The following is a 22,302-nucleotide window of genomic DNA, read 5'->3' as shown; positions in this document are numbered from 1 at the left end:
AGTGTCCAAATCCAGGAGATCTCCATTGTACTAAATAGCTGCTTTTTGAATCAACGTGGATGTATTGTTTGTTTAAACAGGGACGCATAGGTTCCCATAGCAATGTCCATATGATACAGGACTGCATGCTGGATTCTACAGCTGTAGGAGAAACACAAGGCCCATGACCTTGGGGTCATCTCGAGGCGGCATCTCCGTTTCCCTGATTCTCCCAAATCAGAATCAGACTATTTGTGAATAGCAGAGAAGGGATATTTTCTGAGTCCTGCTGATGGCAATGATGCCTCACTGTGAAACCTCTTCATTGCACACTCTTGGAAAAAGATGGCTAGTTCCATTCTGCATACACTTGTTACTATACCCACATCCATAGAATTATTAAGTGATTAGCTTCATGTGTTTTTTCATAGGCTAGCGTTGTTCCCTCAGTTTGTCTTGATATCATTCATTACATTTCAATGTCCTAAGAAGGGTGTAAATAGAGGAAGGGATTATTGGTAATGTTTGAGTGGTGTCTGGTCACCCATACATATATGTGTGTGTGTATCTGTGATTGTTGTGGAGTTTTCAGTGGATGGTGGGTCCAAATTGGCGAAGTGGGTTCTAGATGGTGCTGTATCACTGTTTACCTATAGTGTTAGAACAGGTAGAACAGTTCCTGCTTGTTGAGAAAGCTGTAGGAGGTTTTGGAGTTGAATAGTATTAATTATAAGGACACATCAATTTATCACCGGGAAGTGAATGGTATTGTAGAAGGAGTTAACTGGGTGCTGATAGAAGATACAATAGAGGAAAGGGAAATTAGAGGAAATTAGAAGACAGGGCCGATCAAAAGTGTAACCGCAAAGATTATGATCACATGTGAACTCCCACTCGAAGCTTTGAAAGAATGCAAACACTCAAGTCTGCCTTCCTTGGCTAGAGTGAGCCAACTTAGCATTAATTAATTATTCTTTTATAGCATGCTTAATGCCAGAAACCAGCCTCTAAGCGCAGGACTGGCATTCTTTGCGTTGTCTTGATTCCAACACAAATCCATTGCCCAGAGCTATTCTCCCGGCATGCTATAGAGATGCAGTTGTGAGAAGGAAGTCTGAGTGAAAAAAAGGAGTTGCTTGACATGAATAAGGGTGCATGTCGTTTTAAGTTGGAGAAAGGTGACTGGGTGAAAATCAAGAAAGCAGAGGTTGTCAATGAACGCAAACTAAAGTGTATGTTCACTGTGCTTAGGGTCAAGGGTTGCAACACTCCTTGGCATTAAGTCATGAGCAGATAGGGAATGTTTGGATGAGTGGTTGCACGAGAGAGTAGGGAGGACATTTTCTTTTTTTTTTTTACCCCTTTGGGTTTGTGTGGGGGTGTGTGTGTGACGTCTTGTGACCTTAGTGTGTACATGAGTGTTGTTGCAGCCTGTGGAGGTCAGGGTGTGTGATGTGGATGGATGTGTGCCTGTGTGTAGGTGCAACCTGTGGAGGTGAGGATGTGAGATGTGGATATGTCTGTGCATTGGTATTTATTTGTATTTGTATTTTATTTATTTATATATATGGTATGGGTGCATCCTGTGGAGGTCACGGTGTGATATGCGGATGAGTGTGTGCATAATTTTAGGTGCAGCCTGTGGAGGTCAGGGTGTGAGATGTGGATGAGTGTGTTTATGCATGTAGGTGCAACCTGTGGAGGAGAGGATGTGAGAGCTGGATGTTCGTCTTCATGAGTGTAGATGCAGCCTTTGAAGGTGAGGATGTGACATGTGGTTAAGTTTGTGCATTGGTGTGGGTGCAGCCTGTGAAGGTCAGGGTGTGAGATGTGGATGAGCATGTGTATGGGTTTAGGTGTAACCTGTGGAGGAGAGGATGTGAGAGCTGGATGTTCGTCTTCATGAGTGTAGGTGCAGCCTTTGAAGGTGAGGATGTGAAATGTGGATACGTCTGTGCATTGGTGTGGGTGCCGCCTGTGGCGGTCAGGGTATGAGATGCTGATGTGTGTGAGTATAAGTGTAGGTGCAACCTGTGGAGTTCAGGGTGTGAGATGTGGATGAGTGTGTGTATGCATGTAGGTGCAATCTGTGGAGGTGAGGACGTGAGATATGGATACGTCTGTGCACTGGCGTGGGTGCAGCATGTGGAGGTCAGGATGTGATATGTTGGTGCCTGTATTCACAAGTGTAGGTGAAGCCTCTGGAGGTCAGGATGTGGATGAGTGAGAGCATGAGTGTAGGTGCAGTCTGTGTAGGTCAGGAAGTAAGGTGTTGGGTGTTGTTCCAGCTAGCCAGAAGGGGTGAAGGAGTGACAGCTGCAAGGATAGGCGAAGGTAGCAGGATGTGACGAGATGGGGCGGTATTGATATTTACTCATCTTTTAATGTGTTCCCATTTTTGAATCAGGTTGATTTCATATTGATGTACGGTTTGCTATTGCTGTTTTCTTTATGTGACTATGCCCTACTAGGGGGAAATGAGTCATTCAGCAGATGCGCGTGCAAGCATAGTACACATGGGTCATGAGTGAAGACATTAAGTGAAGACATCTTTTTATACAATGACATATAATTCAATGCGGGGAGTATAGCCCTTACAAAAGACATCGCATGCGGTGTATGTGCCGTCCAGGTAATAACAGAAGCAACAAAAGGTGCACTTTAAGAGAGGACAAAGAGGACAGGGCGGGAGGGCGTGAGGAGGACTGTGCGAACGCATAGAAGGGAGCAAAAAGAGGTGCTGGGCGCATAGGAGAAGCAGAAGAGAGCGTGCTAGATACAGAGTCCAGTGTCATGAGAAGGGGCGAGAGAGAGAGAAAGAGGGAGGGAGGGAGAAAAACAGAGAGGCGAGAGCAAAAGAGAGATGGAGAGAGGCCGAGAAAGCGAGAGAAAGATAGAGGAAGAGAGAGAGAGAAAGAGGGGAAGAGAGAAAGAGAAAGAGGGAGAGAGATGGAGAGATGGAGAGAGGCCGCGAGAGAGAGGAAGAGAGAAAGGGAAAGAGAGAGAGAGAGAGAAAGAGGGAGAGAGACAAAGGGAAAGAGAGCGAGAGATGGAGAGAGGACCGAGAAAGTGAGAGAGAGAAAGACAGAGGCAGGGAGAGAGAGAGAGAGAGAGACAGAGAGAGAGAGAGAGAGATGGGGAGAGGCCAAGGCGAGAGAGAAAGACAGAGGCAAAGAGAGAGGGGGAGAGAGAAAGAGAGAGAGAGAGAGCGGAAGAGAGACAGAGAGAGACCAAGACAGCTAGAGAGAGACCAAGAAAGCTAGAGAGAGAGAGAGAGAGAGAGAGCGAGAGGGAGAGAGGCCGAGAAAGTGAGAGAGAGAAAGACAGAGGCAGAGAGAGAGAGAGATGGAGAGAGACCGAGAAAGCGAGAGAGAAAGACAAAGGCAGAGAGAGAGGGAGAGAGAAAGAGAGGAAAGAGAGAGATGGAGAGAGGCCAAGAAAGCGAGAGAGAAAGAAAGAGGCAGAGAGAGAGAGAGGGAGAGAGAAAGAGAGAGAGAGATGGAGAGAGGCCGCGAAAGAGAGGGAGAGAGAAAGAGACAAAGGGAAAGAGAGAGAGAGAGATGGAGAGAGAAAGAGAAGAAAGAGAGAGATGGAGAGAGGCCGAGAAAGCGAGAGAGAAAAAGACAGAGGCAACGAGAGAGGGAGAGAGAAAGAGAGGGCTTGTGAATTGGGTGAAGAGAGAGATTCACTATAAAGGTCAGCTCTTCTGTAGTCAATGGGCACGGGTACAGCTGCCTGCCATCTTATTCCACACATGCCTTCCTTGGGCATCAGTCTCAAGCCAAGATGATCTAAGATCCTGCCTGAAAACTCTGGCGTGGGCGATCCCTGTGTAAGGTTGGCATATGTGATCACTACATAGCCAGAGGGAACATACATGGGGGATCCAGCATTGATGCAAACAAGAGGGGAGAAGGAAATTAACTGGGAAATGACACGTTCTGGTAAAATAGGCCCTTAATGGCACCCATATGGCAGTCAAAGACCCCCTTACAGAGCTGAATGTACATGTGCGTGATAGCAGTAGCTGTGGGTTGCCTTCGCTGCTGATGCTACGGATGCCGTCGCTGCTGATGCTACGGATGCCGTCGCTGCTGTTGCTACAAATGCCGTCGCTGCTGATGCTATGGATGCCGTCGCTGCTGATGCTATGGATGCCGTCGCTGCTGATGCTACGGATGCCGTCGCTGCTGTTGCTACAAATGCCGTCGCTGCTGATGCTATGGATGCCGTCGCTGCTGATGCTACGGATGCCGTTGCTGCTGATGCTATGGATGCCGTAGCTGCTGATGCTAGGGATGCCGTCGCTGCTGATGCTAGGGATGCCGTTGCTGCTGATGCTATGGATGCCGTAGCTGCTGATGCTAGGGATGCCGTTGCTGCTGATGCTAGGGATGCCGTTGCTGCTGATGCTACGGATGCCGTAGCTGCTGATGCTAGGGATGCCGTTGCTGCTGATGCTAGGGATGCCGTTGCTGCTGATGCTAGGGATGCCGTTGCTGCTGATGCTATGGATGCCGTTGCTGCTGATGCTAGGGATGCCGTAGCTGCTGATGCTATGGATGCCGTAGCTGCTGATGCTAGGGATGCCGTAGCCGCTGATGCTATGGATGCCGTTGCTGCTGATGCTATGGATGCCGTTGCTGCTGATGCTATGGATGCCGTCGCTGCTGATGCTACGATGAAGATGGACATTCCTCAGGCTTCAGCACTTGTTCTGGTGGTTCCTGATCGACTTGCAAGTTGTCTGTTCATCCAGGTCTATGGGAACAGGTGGATTAGGACACCTGATCTTTCACATCATCTAAGGGAGCAGAAAAAAGCAGACAAGAAAAGGGGATTACCATTTTACAAAGATCCTTCTCCATGTTGGAGGCATCTACGTAAGGATGTGGTTGAGCCCTGTGCGATGGATGTGCCTAGGCAGCAAAATTGTCTCTATTGAGCCCAAACGACAGCATCTTGCAGAACCAAACAGGGCTCCAATCTAGACCCACGTCTGACCTTGCACGAGATGTCCTTGTGTTCAAGATGCCGTCGCGGCATTGTGGTCTACGCCTGTATTTAATGGACCCCTCTGAGCAGTTGAAACAGTGACTAGTTAGCTTTCTAGTGCCTGGATGTCTGACCAAGTGATTTAAAGGGACCTTCTTCCCCAAAGTGTAGAACGTCTCAGGTTGGCTCCTTACTAGGAGGACCCAAATTGGAAAATCTTTCACCCAAACTGACTGAGCTGTTGCTGGCGAGTATAAAGATGGTCTCCATGGCAGTCTGCAGTGTCCATACTCGCATGGATGTGCACCCGGCACAGGAAGGAGTATGGACTCTGCACCAGAATATGAAGAGTCTGATTTCTGCTACTCAGATTAAATGGCATGGCCAAGACCTTAGTGGTGTGGCTGAGAGCAAGAGTAATCCTCCAGAGCCTGATGCTGGGAAAGGTCATCTTAATCTAGCGGGGAGATCCAAAATCCACCAGATCTCTGGTCCAGTCCCAGGCTGATTATTGCAATGTGATCCACACATGGTTTCCAGGTGAAGGTGATAAAGGCCGCGGCTCACGCAAGCCCAGTCTTAAGAGATCTTCAGCAGGGCAAAGCATGGCATCCATATGTCTATGCATGATATAGGAAGCCTTGGGAGTAAAAGGCACCAGTAGTGGGGGCAGCATTTGGTACCAGAGGGGGGCGGCTAATAGGGCGGCAGCGGGAGGCTGTGGGGGTGCACTGGTAACCAGGAAGGAGCCAGGGGGGCTGCCCCCCTAGCTCCGCCACTGAAAGGGACCACATGCCTGCAAAATCTAGGTTCCAGTGACATCCCAATTAAGACCTAAGTGGCAACACTGTTGCTTCATTCGTCTACGCTCCTAAGAAGCTTGAGGGAGAAACAATGAAAGTTCTGGGCTCAATACACAGGGGACGATCATATCCAACTATGCTTCCTTCAGGAAAGCAATGACGGCCTGCTACCTGTTCAATTAGGCATGTAAACCCCCTAGACAACCTTCAAAAGGGACCAATCCCCATCTGGTGTTTAAAAGACTTGCTCATATGTCAGGCGTGCCGCATATATGAAGTGACTATAGGCACCCCAACAACTCCCAAATGGGGGGCTGGCACATACTCTTCCTGGCAGCACCGACCCTGACTACACAGCACAGCAAACTGGCAACAAGGTGATATGCTGATGCGTTACAAATGGCTTCAATATAGACTTATTTGTTTTAGCACTGCCCTGGTACCCGCGGGAACCAGCAGCCCCCGCCCCCCACTCCTGGTAGTTGATACTGTACTAGTAAATGCAGACACCGGCTGTAGACACTAAACCCACCCACGTTGCTCCTCCTTTATTATGTTTTTCTCTAGTCCACCTGAACCCCAAACCTTTGCGTTTGTAGGCCTTTTAGGGGATTCACTGAAAGTATTATGCTGAGATGGTGTAATGCATTAGCTTTCGGAGACACAAAGAACGTATTCATCAGATGATGAAAAAACAGAAATGAGAGGAAGGAAACAGTAAATAGAATTTTACATTGAAGAATGGCATGCAAGAAACAGAATGACAAAATGTCTTGAAGAGAACATTTTAGAAGTCTAGAGCTATCACATGCTGTAGTGTATTAATTTCAGAGGTAAATCTGCATTGCTGAAAACAGCTGCCTTCAAGTTCAAGTCGATGAGTTGGCTCTTTAAAGTCATTCAGTTACTTCATTTGTGCCCCCTCCCAAACACCCATGAATACCTTGATGTCCAAAAGGAAGGAAGCACCAGACGACTTCTGGGATTTTGGAATCGAAGCAACAGCCCTTCTGGACACACACCTCTGCCGTGATTCCATGGAACCCGCAGTCAGTTCTGGACTTGGGCTCTATCCCACACTGGCGCTCAGCTGTTCAAGGAGATTGATAGAAAGAAAATGTATCATCTAGACCTAACTCGCCCTTCTTATAAAGCACATGAGAGAAATGAAAATGCTTCCAGGCAGACCGCCATTTTCTGGTAAATCATAAAATAATACCCAATAGGAATATCCCTGAGCAAAAGTCAGAAATATGAATGTGCTCTGATCATGAATACCAATGACATTTGCCCTGCTCATGTATCCCCCAATAAGATTCTATTGTTATAAAGACCAACACGAATATTTCCTGCTTATGCAAAGCAATAACCGTAAAACGCTAAACGTTGGTTATTGAGCATGGCCTTGGCTTCACTAAGCAACAGAGTAAGGGCAGCAGATCGCAAGGAGGCGATGTAAGGGAGTGGGGAGCTAACCACAGGGAACTGGGAGGGAGGGCAATTGGTAGCAAGGTATGGGGGAAACAGTGGCTTGCAGATCGCCCAGTCTCGGGTTAGGTGGAGAGTGGAAGGGTTGTGGACCTAACTGTTAAGGAGGAGACATTCCTTGAAGAGGAGGGTCTGGAGCGCCTTCCTGAAGTGTAGAAGCGAGGGGCTAGGCCTGGTGTTTAATTGCTGTGTGAATATTTTTATTGTTATTGTTACTTGGCATTTGTAGAGCGCCCTATATATCATTGGTATGATCTCAAAGCGCTTGTAGTTGAAAGCCCTTGGGGACCATAGTCCCGGTCAGTCGAGACAGTAGAGATGGAATACAGTGCTTGGGTGCACTCAATATGTGTGCAGCCAATGTGATCTGTGTGATGGTGGCAGCATCCTAACATTAGGTGTGGTGGTAGTGAGAGATCAGTCGAATGTGTGCAGTTAGGTAGTTGGTCTCTGAGACTGAATTCTGGCGGCATTAGACCTGTGTAGGAAGTTTATGTGTGCAGCTAGGCTGTTTTTTCTGTGGGGTATATCTGCGCTCTAGCAGGTTGTTGAGGTGTTGATGGAGAATTGTTTGTACGTGTGCAGCTAGGCCGAAATTGATCGAGGGGTATAGCTGCATACTATTGTTTGTTGGTGTAAAGTGGAAAGTGAGCATGGTGGTAGGAGAGGTGAGTGTCGGGAGTGGATGGTGTACTTTTGGAGCTCACGGGTCCTGGTTAATTTCTGGATCAGGATGAACTGGCCGTGATCGTTCCCGTGATTCGTGGTAGAGTTACTTAGGGGTGGATTCACAGGTTGGACCAGAGTAGGTTATGATTTGTATGATCAGAGGGTTATTATTCTCATGGTCAGTGTTATGTGTTGGAGAGCCTATTTTCATTGAACTCATGATTCTATAATTGCAGTGAGTTTCGGCGTGCATTAGTCATGGTTATGGAAAAAGTCAGTTTTTCAGAGCTTTAAGGGAGGCCATGTAGTCTTGGGTGTGTCGAATGTGAGGGAGGAGGGAGTCAGTTCCACAGAGTTGGAGCCAGGGATGAATAGACAGACCCTCTAATCCTGGCTGATTTGGAAGCTGGAATCACTAGTAAGAGGGCAGTGCTTGACCTTAGGGTGCGTGATCGGTGGTAGGGTGTAATCTTCTCTTGTAGATAAGTTGGGCCAGTTTTGTTCACTGCTCGGTGGGTAATGAAAAGAATTTTGAAAGTGGTCCTTCGTCTAACAGGCAACCAGTGAAGGTTGCGGAGAGCGGGGGAGATGTGATCCCTGTGTCCCAGTGCAAGCAGGAGTCTGGCGGCAACATTTTGGGATCTTTGGAGTTTGTTAAGTTGGTATGCCGGGGTATCCAGATATAAGGAGTTGGCCTGGTCTAGTCTTGACATAACAGTGGACATAATGGCGAGTCTGTTGGGGTAGGTGAGGTACGGAAAAATGTGCCTTAGGAGCTTGAGGTGGTAGTGGCAGGATTTTGATACATTATTGATCTGATGGGAGAGGGCTAAGCCTGAGTCCATAGTGCAGCCAAGGTTTTTGATTATTTCGGAAGTAGGGGCAAAATAGGGGGGTCCCCTGATGATATATCCCATGAAGAGCAGCCCCTGATTCTAAACCTTTTTATATATATTCTCAGAGCCCACACAATCAAAAGGAAATTCCTGATCTTTTACCTTCCCTGCAATCGTCCCCTGAAAAGGTTGCACCTGATGGGAGGATCACCTCCTTAATAAGAACATTCAACTCGGATTAGAAAGTCAATTGGAAATAGCAGCATCCTATACTATCCTGCTCATCTTCCTCCTGACATAATAATAATCCGGTTGTAGCCGTTGCCCTGGGAGTAGCCGTTGCCCTGGGAAATCAGGTGAACAGAAGCCTGGGCACATACCTGCACTGCAAGGGGCGCTGTAATCTGTCACAGCGTGCTCTTCTGCAATGAGAAAAGTGGGGAGACAAGAGGCAGACATCAATAACAAATCTGTGGTGCATACCTACATGACATTGATTAACCTGTTTTCTGGGGTGAACAAGCTGCATGAAAGACTTTGGATGTCATGTCCATGCTGAAGTAGAGGAATAATCATGTGTAAAATGCATACATAACCGTTTCATGCATGATTTTTCCACCGCCGCAACTTTTCCTTCATTTTTATGGTGGTGAGGGGATATGGTATGGAAACCCTTTCCGCCACCCTTATCCTCTTGGTTATACAAATACACCTGCATTTATCCCAGCCTGGAAATGTCATGCTGGCGCAAAAGCTGTTGAAGTCTCAGGAGGATAGCCCAGGGGTAACACACTCACCTTGGAACCAAGACGATGCGGAGCAACACAGGTTTGATCCCCGAGTCCGTGCTTAGAAACCTTTAGCTATTAAGCATGTTATAAATAACCAATGACAATTATAATTGATTTTTATGGCATCCGGTAGCTTTTTACACCAGCCAAATGCATGTGGGATCCATAAGAATCCATTGTGAATGATGCCTGCCACGCGTAAATGACAATGGGCATTTCCTCAATCTGCACATCAAAGTGGAAAAAGAAGGCGTAAAGGCAATTTTCCCACCTTATTTCCACCTACCTTTTGCACTTTGTAGTGCAACTGACGAAAATTGCATGGAGGGGCATAACAGGTCCCCATGGCAATTTCTGACCTTGAAGAACATGAGTTCCTTTGTGATTTGACAAGGATCTGTTTACAGCGCATCACGGTGGATTGTTGTCTCTATTTCTTTCCCCATATGATTACATTTGCCTTGTTTTATCCCCTCTACAGTTTTTTAGTCTGGAAGAAAGTGAATCACATTACATTGACAAATGTAAGGCAGGAGATATACATCGGGGATGGCCTTGGATCAGGAGAGCCTGATGAAGGCTTTGCTTGGCTTTGCCATACTGCTACGGTGACACACCTTAATAAAAACCAACAGGCCTGTGGTTGGAGTTAGGTGGACAATGAGCCAACAAAGTCTCAAACAATTGATATGGAGATGCAAAGGGAAAAATCGAATCACATTAATCACACCAATCCTACTGAATTTGAAATTGGTGATGCTTGAACAACTGTTTGTTTATTTGTACACTCTGGGTACGTAGAGGGAAGTCTCTGTATGTAGGGGGACTGCCTGCATGCCTTCCCGTGAATTCTTGTTCATGCCGATTCTGCTTCCTGATTGGTTGCTTGGCTGTAGAGCAAGGAAGCGGAGGCACATAATCCATGACACCCTAGAAAGGGCTATAGCATCAGTTATTTGGATCAGCCATCCCAGATGAGACAGGAACACAGGCTTAATGACTGCCCCAGAGCAATATAGTAGGTGCTGTGAATATTAGAAGAGTGGCAAATATTAGAAGAACAAGAGTCTTTGTTATTTAAGAAGTTAGGTGTTTAAGTTTATTACCATCACTGCATAGCTCTCAACTCACACGCTTTTGGCGGGTGTCACCCGCCTTGTAAACAGCTGCCTCACCCGCCAAGCCTCCTCCACGCCCATTCGTTTCAATGAGCCTCTCACCCGCCAAAAATAAAATCGGGTGTTTTCACCCGCCATTGCCACATAAATGGTTGAGAGCTATGTCACTGTCACAACGATGGATCAAAATAGGGCAAATCTAAACATCTCTGTATACTAAGGCAGTGTCACAGCACCTCTTTCAAGAAAGGATCATATAGATCTCAACCTCTCTCTATTCAAAACAGACATCACCATCCCTGCCGCATCTCCCGTGACAGAAGGGATCAGAGCGCAAAGTAGATACCAGCAACTCTCTATTCTGCGGGCACTGACTGGGCTCGTATCACAGAGCAGCGAGAGTTTGTCTCATTTGCAGAATCAATTCCATTTATCTTTCTATGGGGTTAGTGTTGTATGCTTTAAAACGACCGAGCAGTGGTCCATACATAACTTTTCTGATTGGTTCTTGGACCCTACCCTGCTATCTGACAATGACCTAAACCACAAGGGGCTGCACCGCACCTGGGTTGTAGTAGTCTGAGACCGTCACGATTGCTGGTTTCAAGTTCTTGATGGGAGTTTCTTGCTCCACAGCGAAGGTTAAACTGTTAGACTCATGGCCCAGCTGAAAAAAAGAACACAAAAATGCATGGAGATTAGTAAAAACGTTAAGCTTTTCAGACAAACAGGTAAAAGACTGACTCCTTCCAGCATAAGGATCATCGCTCTAGAATAAGCTCCCAGCGAATCTGCACTCACAACAGAGCAACTTAAGGTTTAAAAGAACTGGAAATAGAACAATTAAATCTGTCCTCTGTAAGTGCACTACTAATCAGTGGCCTAATAAGGAATAAAATGAGCTCTAGTCACCTCAGATACCAAAGACAATTCACTAGGAAGGGCAACTGTTAATTTGAACTATTATGATTTTAGCCAATGGTTAATTGTGATTGCTGTGTACTGCCCCTAAGGCTTTCCTGATTCTCAATGGCTTATGTTGCCCCCCCCCCTGAAGTTTAATTGCTGGGGTGAGGCTGTCATGAAGCCAATAGGCAACCACAGAGGTTACAGAGCAAAATTCAACAAGTTGTATTAGCAACTCTATAGAAATGATGAGCAACTTCAGAAATCTGAATGGCAAAAAACACAAGGAAGTCTTTTTGCTTCAGAAATATGTCCTCCAGAAAAGTCTCTCTGGTTCTCTCCCACACGACACTCACAGTCTCGTATACACTACTTCATATGGTTGGGAAGCGTGGGTATTCCTCAGCAGGATTCTGCCTGCAACCACAGACTTCTTAATGCACTTTAGGAGGGACTGGAACTCCTGTTGGAGATGTAGTTTTGTTTCTCCAGTGTCTACACCATCTCCCAGAAGTAAGATAGGTAGAGGGGCTTTCCTGATGCTGGATTCTACAGCACTGCCCTCTCCCTTGGACCTGATCCGTTCACCTAAGCAGTGCCGATGCGTCAAATGGCTGCTCACTAGAACCTGGGGACCAGCCTCAAAGCTTATTTTCTGTCCCTAAGGCTGTCTGTGGATTAACCTCTTCACTGTTCAGTCACAAGCTTGTTCTTTCTCCTGCTCCCCCAAGACAATGAGTGGTTTGATGCTCTCTCTCTGTCTGGCACTTACCGAGGCTGTACCTCAAGGCAATCCACTTCCACCTTGCTGTCTTCACCCCTCCCCCCTTTTCCCAACTTCTCATTTTGATGTTCCTTTGCTTCACTTCCATTATCTCCTCCTTCCGTTTAATCGTCCTGATTCTCCTCTCCTACTGCCTTATGTCCTTATGCCCACTGAGCTCTTGCACCCCTCCAGCATCTCCGGCTCACTCAGCGTTTCTGGGCCTCAGGCATCCTCTGCACCTACAGGTCTCTCCACTCCTCCTCCCATTCCTTCACTTCTCTGTCCCCCTACATGCCCTGCACCTTCAGATCTTTCCACTTCTCCTCCTGCTCCTCCTTCACTTCTCTCTTCTCCTCCTCTACCTTCTGCACCCTTAGATCTTCATAAACCCCCTAATGCACCGGCACCTCTCGCAGCAGCTCTTCTAGTATCTGCCCTCCCTGCACACCAACTCCTCTTGTACCTCTCTGCAGCACCTCCTCCTGGACCTGCCAATCTCTCTGCATTGCTCTACTACTTCAAATATCCACACCTGCCTTCTCCCTCCCTCCGTTTGTGTATGGTCTCATACCCTCTCTCTCTGTGCAAGCTCATGTACTATGGATTGCAGATGGGGCCAATAATGACTGCGTGCCTAGGATGGGTGGGCTGTAGGCACTTCAGATGTTTCACCTCTGATTGTCCCTGTTTGTTGCGCCTCGCAGACCAAGCCTGGAAGAGGTCAGCCCGCCATCTTGGATTTTCTCTCCCTGCAATGTTCGGTGCAATGCTCTCATGGGAACTGACAAGGAGCATTGGCTTTACCATTACTGTAAACACGGTCGGCCCCAGGCTTTGTCGGCTACAGAGACAGAGGGCCTCATTACGAGTTTGGAGGTAGGCATGGTGCTATTTGCACCATGGCTGCCTCCAAACCGCGCTCCATTACCTGGTTCCTGCAATGGGGACTTACCGGGTCATTCCGACATAGGAGGACCCGGTAATTCGTCCTTGCAGGAACCATTCCCCATTCTCATTTGAGCCCCCATAGGGCTCAAGGGAATGGGGAGGGAGGTAACAATAGGCACATTATAAGTGGCCCGTTATTACCTCCCTCTTGCCCTCGCGGGACCCGCAAAAGACGTCTGGTTTTACCAAAAGTCGGATCCGGGTCCCGCAAAGGGAACCTCGTAATCAGCAATCCCATAATGAAGGGGGCCGGTCGTAATGAGGCACTATGTATTCGAAACTTTGACTATAAACCGCGACAATACATGACATCCCATTTATCGCTCTTCTCCTATGGCTCCAATATGACGGCGGTATGGTGTGAGAGTTAGGGAGAACTCATTCATCTGCTCCTCTACAAGAGTGAGATACATCATAATATATTGCTTTACACCGATGGCATGTACATCACACAAAGTAGCAATGCGTCAAACTCCTCAGCCCTGCCAGTAGAATGTGTATCTTCTTCTTCTAAGGACAGTATTCTTGCCTCCATCCAGCCAGGCACTAACTCAGCTTCTTTGGTCAGAAGTAACCCGGAGTTGGTCTGTGACAACCTCTACACAAGGAATTGTTGACTTCTGTCAGGATTCGCCCATGGAAGGTATGGAATGCCTGGAGATATTATATTCTTTCAGGGAACTTGGTGTCTCTGTCTAGTCCTCATCCAACATGGCGGCTAAATATATAAATACTAACCACGCCCATGGCTCGGCGCGTTATATCTGTTCCCTGTTGCTACAGCACATGGTAATACTCTGCCGAGTGTTCTCCGCTTAGTATTCAACCTTTGTATTTATCCTTCCCGGTTTCCTAGCTTCTGTGGGAACCCTCCACCTTTTCTCTTGTACTGTCTTCCGCCTTTCTGGTTTTGTGTATTACAGCCTTTGTAGCTTTCTAACTTTCGTTTCCGGTGCCGTGCCGGTTGTTTTTTTTACTTTTCACGATTCCTGTCCTGTCGGCACCTCCAGCCCTGCTCTGCATTTTCATCTTACTCTGTGGTACGAATTCCGCTTCGCGGTCTTCTGCATGTCTGTCTCCTCTTCGTAGTGGTTTTCTATTCTTTGCCCGTAGAACTCATCTATACGGAGCTTCTCCTCGTGGCTTCCTGCGACTCCTCCTCTTTCGCGCTTACCTCATTTACCCTTGGTTTTTCCAGATTCTACTTCGGTGCTGGCCTTTATTTCGCGGCACCACCGCAAGCCTTTGTTTACTACTTGACTTACCTTTCTCTTGTTGCACGGAATTTCTGATTCTTCTTGTGGGTTTCCTGCATATCTGCTCTGACTATTCTTTTGTATTCCTACCTTACGTGTCTTCTAGTGGGACTTTTCTCTTTCTCTCTGTGCAATCTTACCCTCTAGATCACGTCTGTATACTGCTCCTTTCTAACTAGGACTTCCCCATCCGCATTATTACTTCATCTATATATTTGAGGACCATCACCACCTTGCAACAGCAACCAGTATTTACTACCGCCCTACCTGGATTGAGACAAGACTTTCTGAGGATTTGGAATCTGAATAATATCTTCTATCCAGCATCCAGTTCTGGACAATTCCCAACTGTTCATCTTGAAGACTACCAGGGTTTTTTGTTGCCAATAGGCTTTTTCCCTGGTCTTTGGGGCTTTGCTCCTCGGGGTTCCCATAGGGCAGGTACTACTCCCTGCTAAGGTGGCCTCTGAGGAAGCAAGACCTTACTTGCATGATAAAAAGAAGAAACCAGGCAAGGAAAGACCGGTGTCCAGTTAAAGGGTCGACAGTTAAAGGGTCGACAGTTAAAGGGTCGACTCAATTTGGTCGAATTATAATAGGGTCGAATGGTCAAAGTATCGAAATTGGTCGAAATGTATTTAAAATAAATAAACTTTACAATGGTTTTTATTTGATGTATTTTTATTATTGTTGTTCAATAAATATTTTATATTTATTTGTTGTAATATTTGTAATATTTTGAACATTGTAAGCAGGTAACATTAATAAATAAATATATAACTGCTTTTATTTCTTAAATAAATATATGAATTGCTTTGTAACATAGAACATTTTTTATTTTGTATGTATTACTTTTTGAACACTAGATGGTAATGTTGTATTACTTTTAACATGCATAGTAATGTATAATTGTTTTCTGTTTGTAACGTGTGACGTATTACATTTCGTGCGTCGACGTAGACGCCATTTTTGAAGTCTTTTGCTCGCGTTTTCGGATGCCTGTTGCTCGTGCTCCCACTTTCAATGGATTTTCGGATGGATTTTTTCTTTTTGTTGATTTTTTCTTCTGCTTGGATGCTTTTTTTACTGGATCGTGTCTTGGATTTTTTGGCTTGGATAACCTGTTAATGGATTTTGCTTTTCGACTTCAACGGATGACGGATTCACTTGGCTATTTGTAGCTATTTGGATATGGTTTCCAGCATATGTTTTCGGTGTCCGAGCTGGCGTTTTATTTGGTGAGTTTGCTTTTATTTGTTATTATCATTTTAAATTGTATGCTGCTGCTTCTAGGAATTGCATAGGATCTGTACTTTTAAAATTGTTTACAATGCTTGTGATTCTTTCTTAATAATCTCTGTATTTTTTTTTGGTGGTTGGTTGGTTTTCCAGCGATATTGTTTGTGATAGTTTTATTTCTTGTCTATTTTGATCAGATTTTAGATTGTTGATGAAGTGCCATAAGTTCGGGTTGTTGGTGTTGAATTCCTTATTTATTTTGCTGTGCCACCCCTCTTGTACATTGTTTGTTCTAGGCAAGTTTTCTTTCACTGATGTATAGCAATTCCATATGTGTATTTCATATTTTCCCTTTCTTCTGGTACCATGTCTTGTTAGTTGTCCAATCCACGTGCACTCCATATAGTCCATTAAATTACTTAATTGTTCCTCATGATTTGTGTAGTATTCTGATGCAATCAAAGTGTCATAATATTTCACAACCATGTCCTCTTTTACAAAAGCTAACGCATATAATTTCTTGATCTGGTGCTGGAATTCTGTGTACATTGTCCGTAATCCTAATTTCTGAATTTTTTTCCATGATTGTCCGAAATGAAAAAAACACCCTTGAATATGTGTCTCTGGATATATTTTTGAAAATGCTTTTATTTGTCCTTGTTCAAAATCTATGATTATTGTTTTTTTTTTTTTCTTCCGGCAATGATTCTTTAATTAATTTATATATACAGCTGTACAGTTCTTCCGATTTTCCAGGCATTAAAAAAAATTAAAGGTATCACTGTTCCATTTATTGTGCCATGAATGCTGTAAAACTGAAGAAATGGTGTTGGACATGTTTTAAAAGTAGCGTCTCCATGCCAAGAAGTTGAATCCCCCCAAGTGTGTTATATTTTGAAAAGTAGTAAAAATTAACATTTTCTCACTGTTTATTTCTAACGATTTCCACAGAAATTGCTCCCCCTTGTCTGTTTTTTGTAAAACGTCTGGTACAATCATGTTTACATAACTTTGTGGTGCTATTGGTAAGTTTTCTTTGCGTTGTTTCTGCCTGTTTACATTCCGTTTCACTAACTTCATATTTGGCATTTGGGCTGTTACATGCAGTGGTAACTTCTCATAAGCTTTGCTTACGAGTGAACTTGTTCCTTCATTTTTATTCATTTCTACATTTTGTTTCAATTCATTTAGCGTTTTCTTTCTTAAAACTGTGGTATTGTCCGGCATATGGTTATGCTCACCAGTTAAATGTATGTTTTCTCTTTCAGTTATAGCTCTGCCGTTGCAGTTACATTTTTTGTATTCCTTACATTTCCAATAGCTTTTTTCATTTCCTGTGCATTCCTTGTTGTACACATATCCTTCATATGCCAATTGTGAAGCACCCATTTGCGATTTTATGAATTCCATTTCTTTATCGAATTGTATCTGAAATATTAAATTGTATAAATGAATTCACCCACTCTGCTATAATGTTTGGGAAACAAGTGTGCAGTCAAAGTATCTTTTGCTTAATGTGGAAAGTTATAATATGGAATACTTTAATGTCGAAAAAATAATCAAATTTCTTATTTTTTTATTTATATATTTTTTGTGGGGGGTTTCGCATTTATAAAAAAGATTTTTTTTTAAAAAAGTGGGAGGGTTGTGTGGGGAACCCCCCATTACAAATAAAAAACTGTGTGAACGACTTTCTAATTCGCTTATTTAGTGTGTGTAACTTACCGTTTTTCCAGTCACGTATACGCTATTCACTCGGTTGTTTTGGTCAGCTGCTCTCTCTGTCACTTTCCTGACTGACTGACAGTTTGTTTTCAACTGTCAGCTGTGCTTATTGTTCTAATACAAGGTGCTTTAGTCTTCATTTACTATCATGTCCTTTAACCCTTTTTTTTGTTCATTGCTATTTCAATGGGCTAGCCCTTTGTTTCAATCAAATGACCCGTGTATATTATGTGTGTGGTTTGTCGACCCTTTGACTTTCGATCCTTTTGTTTCGATTGAATGACCTGTTTACATTATATGTATGGGTTGTCGATCCTTTGACTTTCGATCCTTTGGTTTCGACCCTTTTGTGTTTCGATCCTTTGTTTTCGATCCTTTGACCTACAAGACAACCCGAAGTCTCGGAAGAAGACCACAACAGACCCCAAGGACAGTTCATCAGAAGGCCCAGGTGAGGAGGAGGTTGGGGAAGTTAAACCACTATCTGACAACTTTTTAAATATGGGGGTGTAACAGAGAACAACCAAGGCACACGGCTGATGATCTCTTTATAACAGGAGCAGACAGACTTCTGAGCCATGTCATAGACTGAGGGGTCCTCAGAAGACTCAGGACTGACAGGTGGAGTGCAAACTATCTTTTATTGGTGTCAGGCCTAGGGAGTCCAATGGGGAGATGCTCTAAGAATAAAGGGATATGTATCACCATAACAGGGCAGACGATCAAGGAAACACAGTTCAGTGAGACGGCTATTTAAACCCTAGTTTAAGGTAAGACTGTGGTCCTGAGTAAAAGTACCCTAGACTGCAAAAGTTCATGGCCAGGGTTGTATGTACCAAAGCAAGTCACACAGCGTAATTAACAGTTCTTGTCTGGTTCACATAAAGTTACTCCTAGCTCCTGAGTGGCTCAGACAAAATCACTAACACTTCTTGAGGGGTTACAATACTCCAGGGGTCTTCTCTGGTCATTAGCAAAAGCTACTCCTCCTGGACTTTGAAGCTCATCATCCTGATGACTGCTGACATCATCCTCATATAATATGGGTTGATTTGTTTAGGTTGCAGTCATCGTAGCACCCCACAGCCAAAGGGAGCATGTCAAGATTCTAGCTAGATCTACCAGGTGGCCGCCACAGGCACAGGGGACACTGGAGCCTGCCAAGAGCTCAGGTTGCTCCGAAGTCCTCTTGTTTTCTAAGCTCTTCCTCCTTCAGCACCAGACTCTCCATGGTCCTCTTCTTTTCATTTTCCTTCTCATTGTGCTTTCCCTTCGCCAAAGCCAACCTTCCCTGGCCTTCATTCCTTCCTCCTTGATATTGCCCTCCTTTAGCAACTACCTTCCCCTGGCCCTCAATCTTCCTCCTTTACCAACAACCTTCCCCTGAACCTCATTCCTTCCTTCTTGAAATTGCCCTCCTTTAGCACCAAACTTCCCCTGACCCTCATTCCCTCCTCCTTGATATTGCCCTCCTTTAGCACCAACCTTCCCCTGGCCTTCATTCCTTCCTCCTTGATATTGCCCTACTTTAGCACCAACCTTCCCCTGGCTCTAAATCCCTCCTCCTTGATGTTGCCCTCCTTCAGCCCCAACATTCCCCTGGCCATCAATCCTTCCTCCTTTATATTGCCCTCCATTAGCACCAACCTTCCCCTGACCCTCATTCCTTCCTCCTCGATATTGCCCTCCTTTAGCACCAGCCTTCCCCTGGGCCTCATTGTTTCTTCCTTGATATTGCCCTCCTTTACCACCAAACCTCCCCTGGCCCTCAATCATTTCTCCTTGATATTAACCTCCTTTAGCATTAACCTTCGCCTAGCCCTTAATCCTTCCTCCTTGAAACTGCCCTCCTTTAGCACCAGCCTTCTCCTGACCCTCAGTCCTTCCTCCTTGATATTGCTATCCTTTAGCACTAATCTTCCCCTGGCCCTCATTCCTTCCTTCTTGATATTGCCCTCCTTTAGCACCAACATTTCCCTGACCCACATTCCTTCCTCCTTGATATTACCCTCCTTTAGCTCCAACCTTCCCCTCAGCCTCAATCCTTCCTCCTTGATATTGCCCTCCTTTAGCACCAACCTTCTCCTGACCCTCATTCCTTCCTCCTTGATATTGCCCTCCTTTAGTACCAAACGTCCCCTGACCCTCATTCCTTTCTCCTTGATATTGTCCTCCTTTAGCACCAACCTTCCCCCAACCCTCATTCCTTCCTCCTTGATTATTGCCCTCCTTTAGCACCAACCTTCCCCTGACACTCATTCCTTACTCCTTAATATTGCCCTCCTTTAGCACCAACCTTCCCCTGACCCTCATTCCTTCCTCTTTGATATTGCCCTCCTTTAGCACCAACCTTCCCCCTTGATTATTGGCCTCCTTTAGCACCAACCTTTCCCTGACCCACATTCCTTCCTCCTTGATATTACCGCCTTTGGCACCAACCTTCTCCTGACCCTCATTCCTACCTCCTTGGTATTGCCCTTCTTTAGCACCAACATTTCCCTGTTCTCATTCCGTCTTCCTTGATATTCCCCTCCTTTAGTAAAAACCATCCCCTGGCCCTCATTTATTCCTCCTTGATATTGTCCTCCTTTGGCTCCAACCTTCCCTTGGCACTCATTTCTTCCTCCTTGATATTGCCTTCCTTTAGCATCAATGTTCACCTGACCCTCAGTCCTCCCTCCTTCATATTGCCATCCTTTAGCACCAACCTCCCCCCAGCCCTCATTCCTTCACTCCTTGTTATTCCCCTCCTTTAGTACCAACCACCCCCTGGCCTTCATTCCTTCCTCCTTTATATTGCCATCCTTTGGCACCAGCCTTCCCCTGACCCACATTAATTCCTCCTTGATATTGCCCTTCTTTAGCACCAACCTTCCCCTCACCCTTGTTCCTTCCTACTTGATATTGCCCTCCTTTAGTACCAACCTTTCCCTGCACCTCATTCCTTCCTCCTTGATAATGCCTTCCTTTAGCACCAACCTTCCCCTGACCCTCATTCCTTCCTCCTCGATACTGCTCTCCTTTAGCACCGACCTTCCCCAGCCCCTCATTCCTTGATTCCTTGATTATCCCCTGGTTTAGTAACAACCACGCCCTGGCCCTCATTCCTTCATCCTTTATATTGCCCCCCTCTGGCACCAACCTTCCCCTGACCCCCTGTAACGCTCACCTGGTATCCACGGGGATGTCACTCAGCCTGTTCTGACCTCTTACGACCTCGAACCCTTCCCTGGAGGCTATTCGACTGGAGACTGGGCCTGAAACACAGGATTGGTAGAGTGTAACTCCCTATTGTCTATGTGTGCTTGGACCCCATCTTCCAACCCTTCCCTTTGAACCACAACTCACCTTGTTTTCTTGAATAGTGTGCTCTCCATCCTGCCTTCAGCGCAGGGGCGCGTTGATTGATGCGGGCTCGTTGCTGCCTAGTTACTTCAATGGCAAGAGTCCGACAGGTAAGTATAATGAGTCTTTTGAACAGTTCTCTAACTTCGTTCCTTTCCTTCCTTAGATGATGGCCGGCGTCCGGGGGTGGCGGAGTGCTGCTGAGATGAGTAGCGCTGAAGGTGAGTGAGAGCGCGATGCGCGATGCACCCCTTTTGTATTTGCATTGAACTGAGTTCTTTTTCTGTGTCTTTTAGGTGCCGCAACGTTTTCAGCGTGGATGCCAGTTAAGAAGAACAAATGCGGTGGATAAGCATGGTATGCATCGCCTCTAGATGTTTCCACGCTAACCTGCAGTGTCTTTTCCCTCTTGCAGATGGATGAGAAGTTCTGGAGACAGAGTTCCCCCAGAGCGGCTGGGATTCAGGTAAGCGCTTGAAGCTTGTACAGTATTTAAAAATAAGCGAAGATTTGCAGAATGCTTACTAATGCCTTTTTTCTGTTCTTTTCCCTTTTCCTTAGGAAGCGGCGTGCCGGGATGGGAATGACACCGCCGAAGATGCCCGCAGAACAGAAGGAGCGATGACTGATGGGCAGAAGCGCTGCAAGGTAAGGCTGTTCCTAACAGTGTTCTTGTTCTTGCAGGAGCTGAGCGCAGAAGAAAGATGCAGGCCTACTGAGACCGATCCAAACACGGTGAGTGTCACGCTGCAGGTGCAGAAAACGCAAAGCATGTTTCTCAGCCTGGGTGTGGCTTAAATAGTCTCTGGGTATCCGAGGTGCCTCTGGGCTGAACCACACCCAAAAGACTAGACCGCACATGCAGTTCTGGTAACCAAAATATGTGGGGGCATCCATCTTGCCCCCATCAATGCACTACAAGTCCAATCCCCAATGTTATCCTATGGGAGTGAGTGAGTCTGGTGCCACAAGCGCCAAGTCTGACTCCAAGTGGGTCTTTGGAGGGATGGAGAGGCCCTTGAGGGCCATGTAGGTGATTGTGACCTGGCTCCAGCCTGACATCTTGGAGGGCTGGGGACATGAAGGGCAAGAATCATGACACCTTCATTCATTCCTCCTTGGTACTGCCTCCTTTAGCTCCAACCTTCCCCTGCCCATCATTCCCTCCTCCTTGATATTGGCCTGCTTTAACACCAACCTTCCCCTGGCCCTCATTCCTTCCTCCTTGATATCCCCCTCCTTTAGTACCAACCACCCCCTGGCCCTCATTCCTTCCTCCTTGATATTGCCCTTCTTTGGCGCCAACCTTTCCCTGCCCCTCGTTCCTTCCTCCTTGATATTGCCCTTCTTTAGCACCAACCTTCCCCTGACCCTCATTCCTTCCTCCTTGATATTCGCCTCCTTTAGTACCAAGCACCCCTTAGCCCTCATTCCTTCC

The 22,302-nt window shown here is 46.0% G+C and overlaps 1 protein-coding gene across 1 annotated transcript in view; it reads right to left on the bottom strand.

Annotated features, from left to right (window-relative positions):
* Positions 1-4,134: 4,134 nt before the first annotated feature.
* LOC138579844 (alpha-2-macroglobulin-like protein 1) overlaps positions 4,135-22,302 on the bottom strand; it is a 530,696-nt gene continuing 512,528 nt past the window's right edge. The window contains exons 34-37 of the mRNA XM_069650076.1: positions 11,244-11,346; positions 9,151-9,192; positions 6,721-6,867; positions 4,135-4,783 (exon numbers count right to left, since the gene is read on the bottom strand). Coding sequence (XP_069506177.1) covers positions 4,758-4,783; positions 6,721-6,867; positions 9,151-9,192; positions 11,244-11,346 — 318 coding nt within the window. The 3' untranslated portion in view covers positions 4,135-4,757. The remainder of the gene's footprint in view (positions 4,784-6,720; positions 6,868-9,150; positions 9,193-11,243; positions 11,347-22,302) is intronic.

This window comes from Ambystoma mexicanum, chromosome 3p, assembly GCF_040938575.1.
Source record: "Ambystoma mexicanum isolate Mex_15411 chromosome 3p, UKY_AmexF1_1, whole genome shotgun sequence".
Lineage (NCBI taxonomy): Eukaryota > Metazoa > Chordata > Amphibia > Caudata > Ambystomatidae > Ambystoma > Ambystoma mexicanum.
This window is presented reverse-complemented; position numbering and strand designations above follow the sequence as displayed.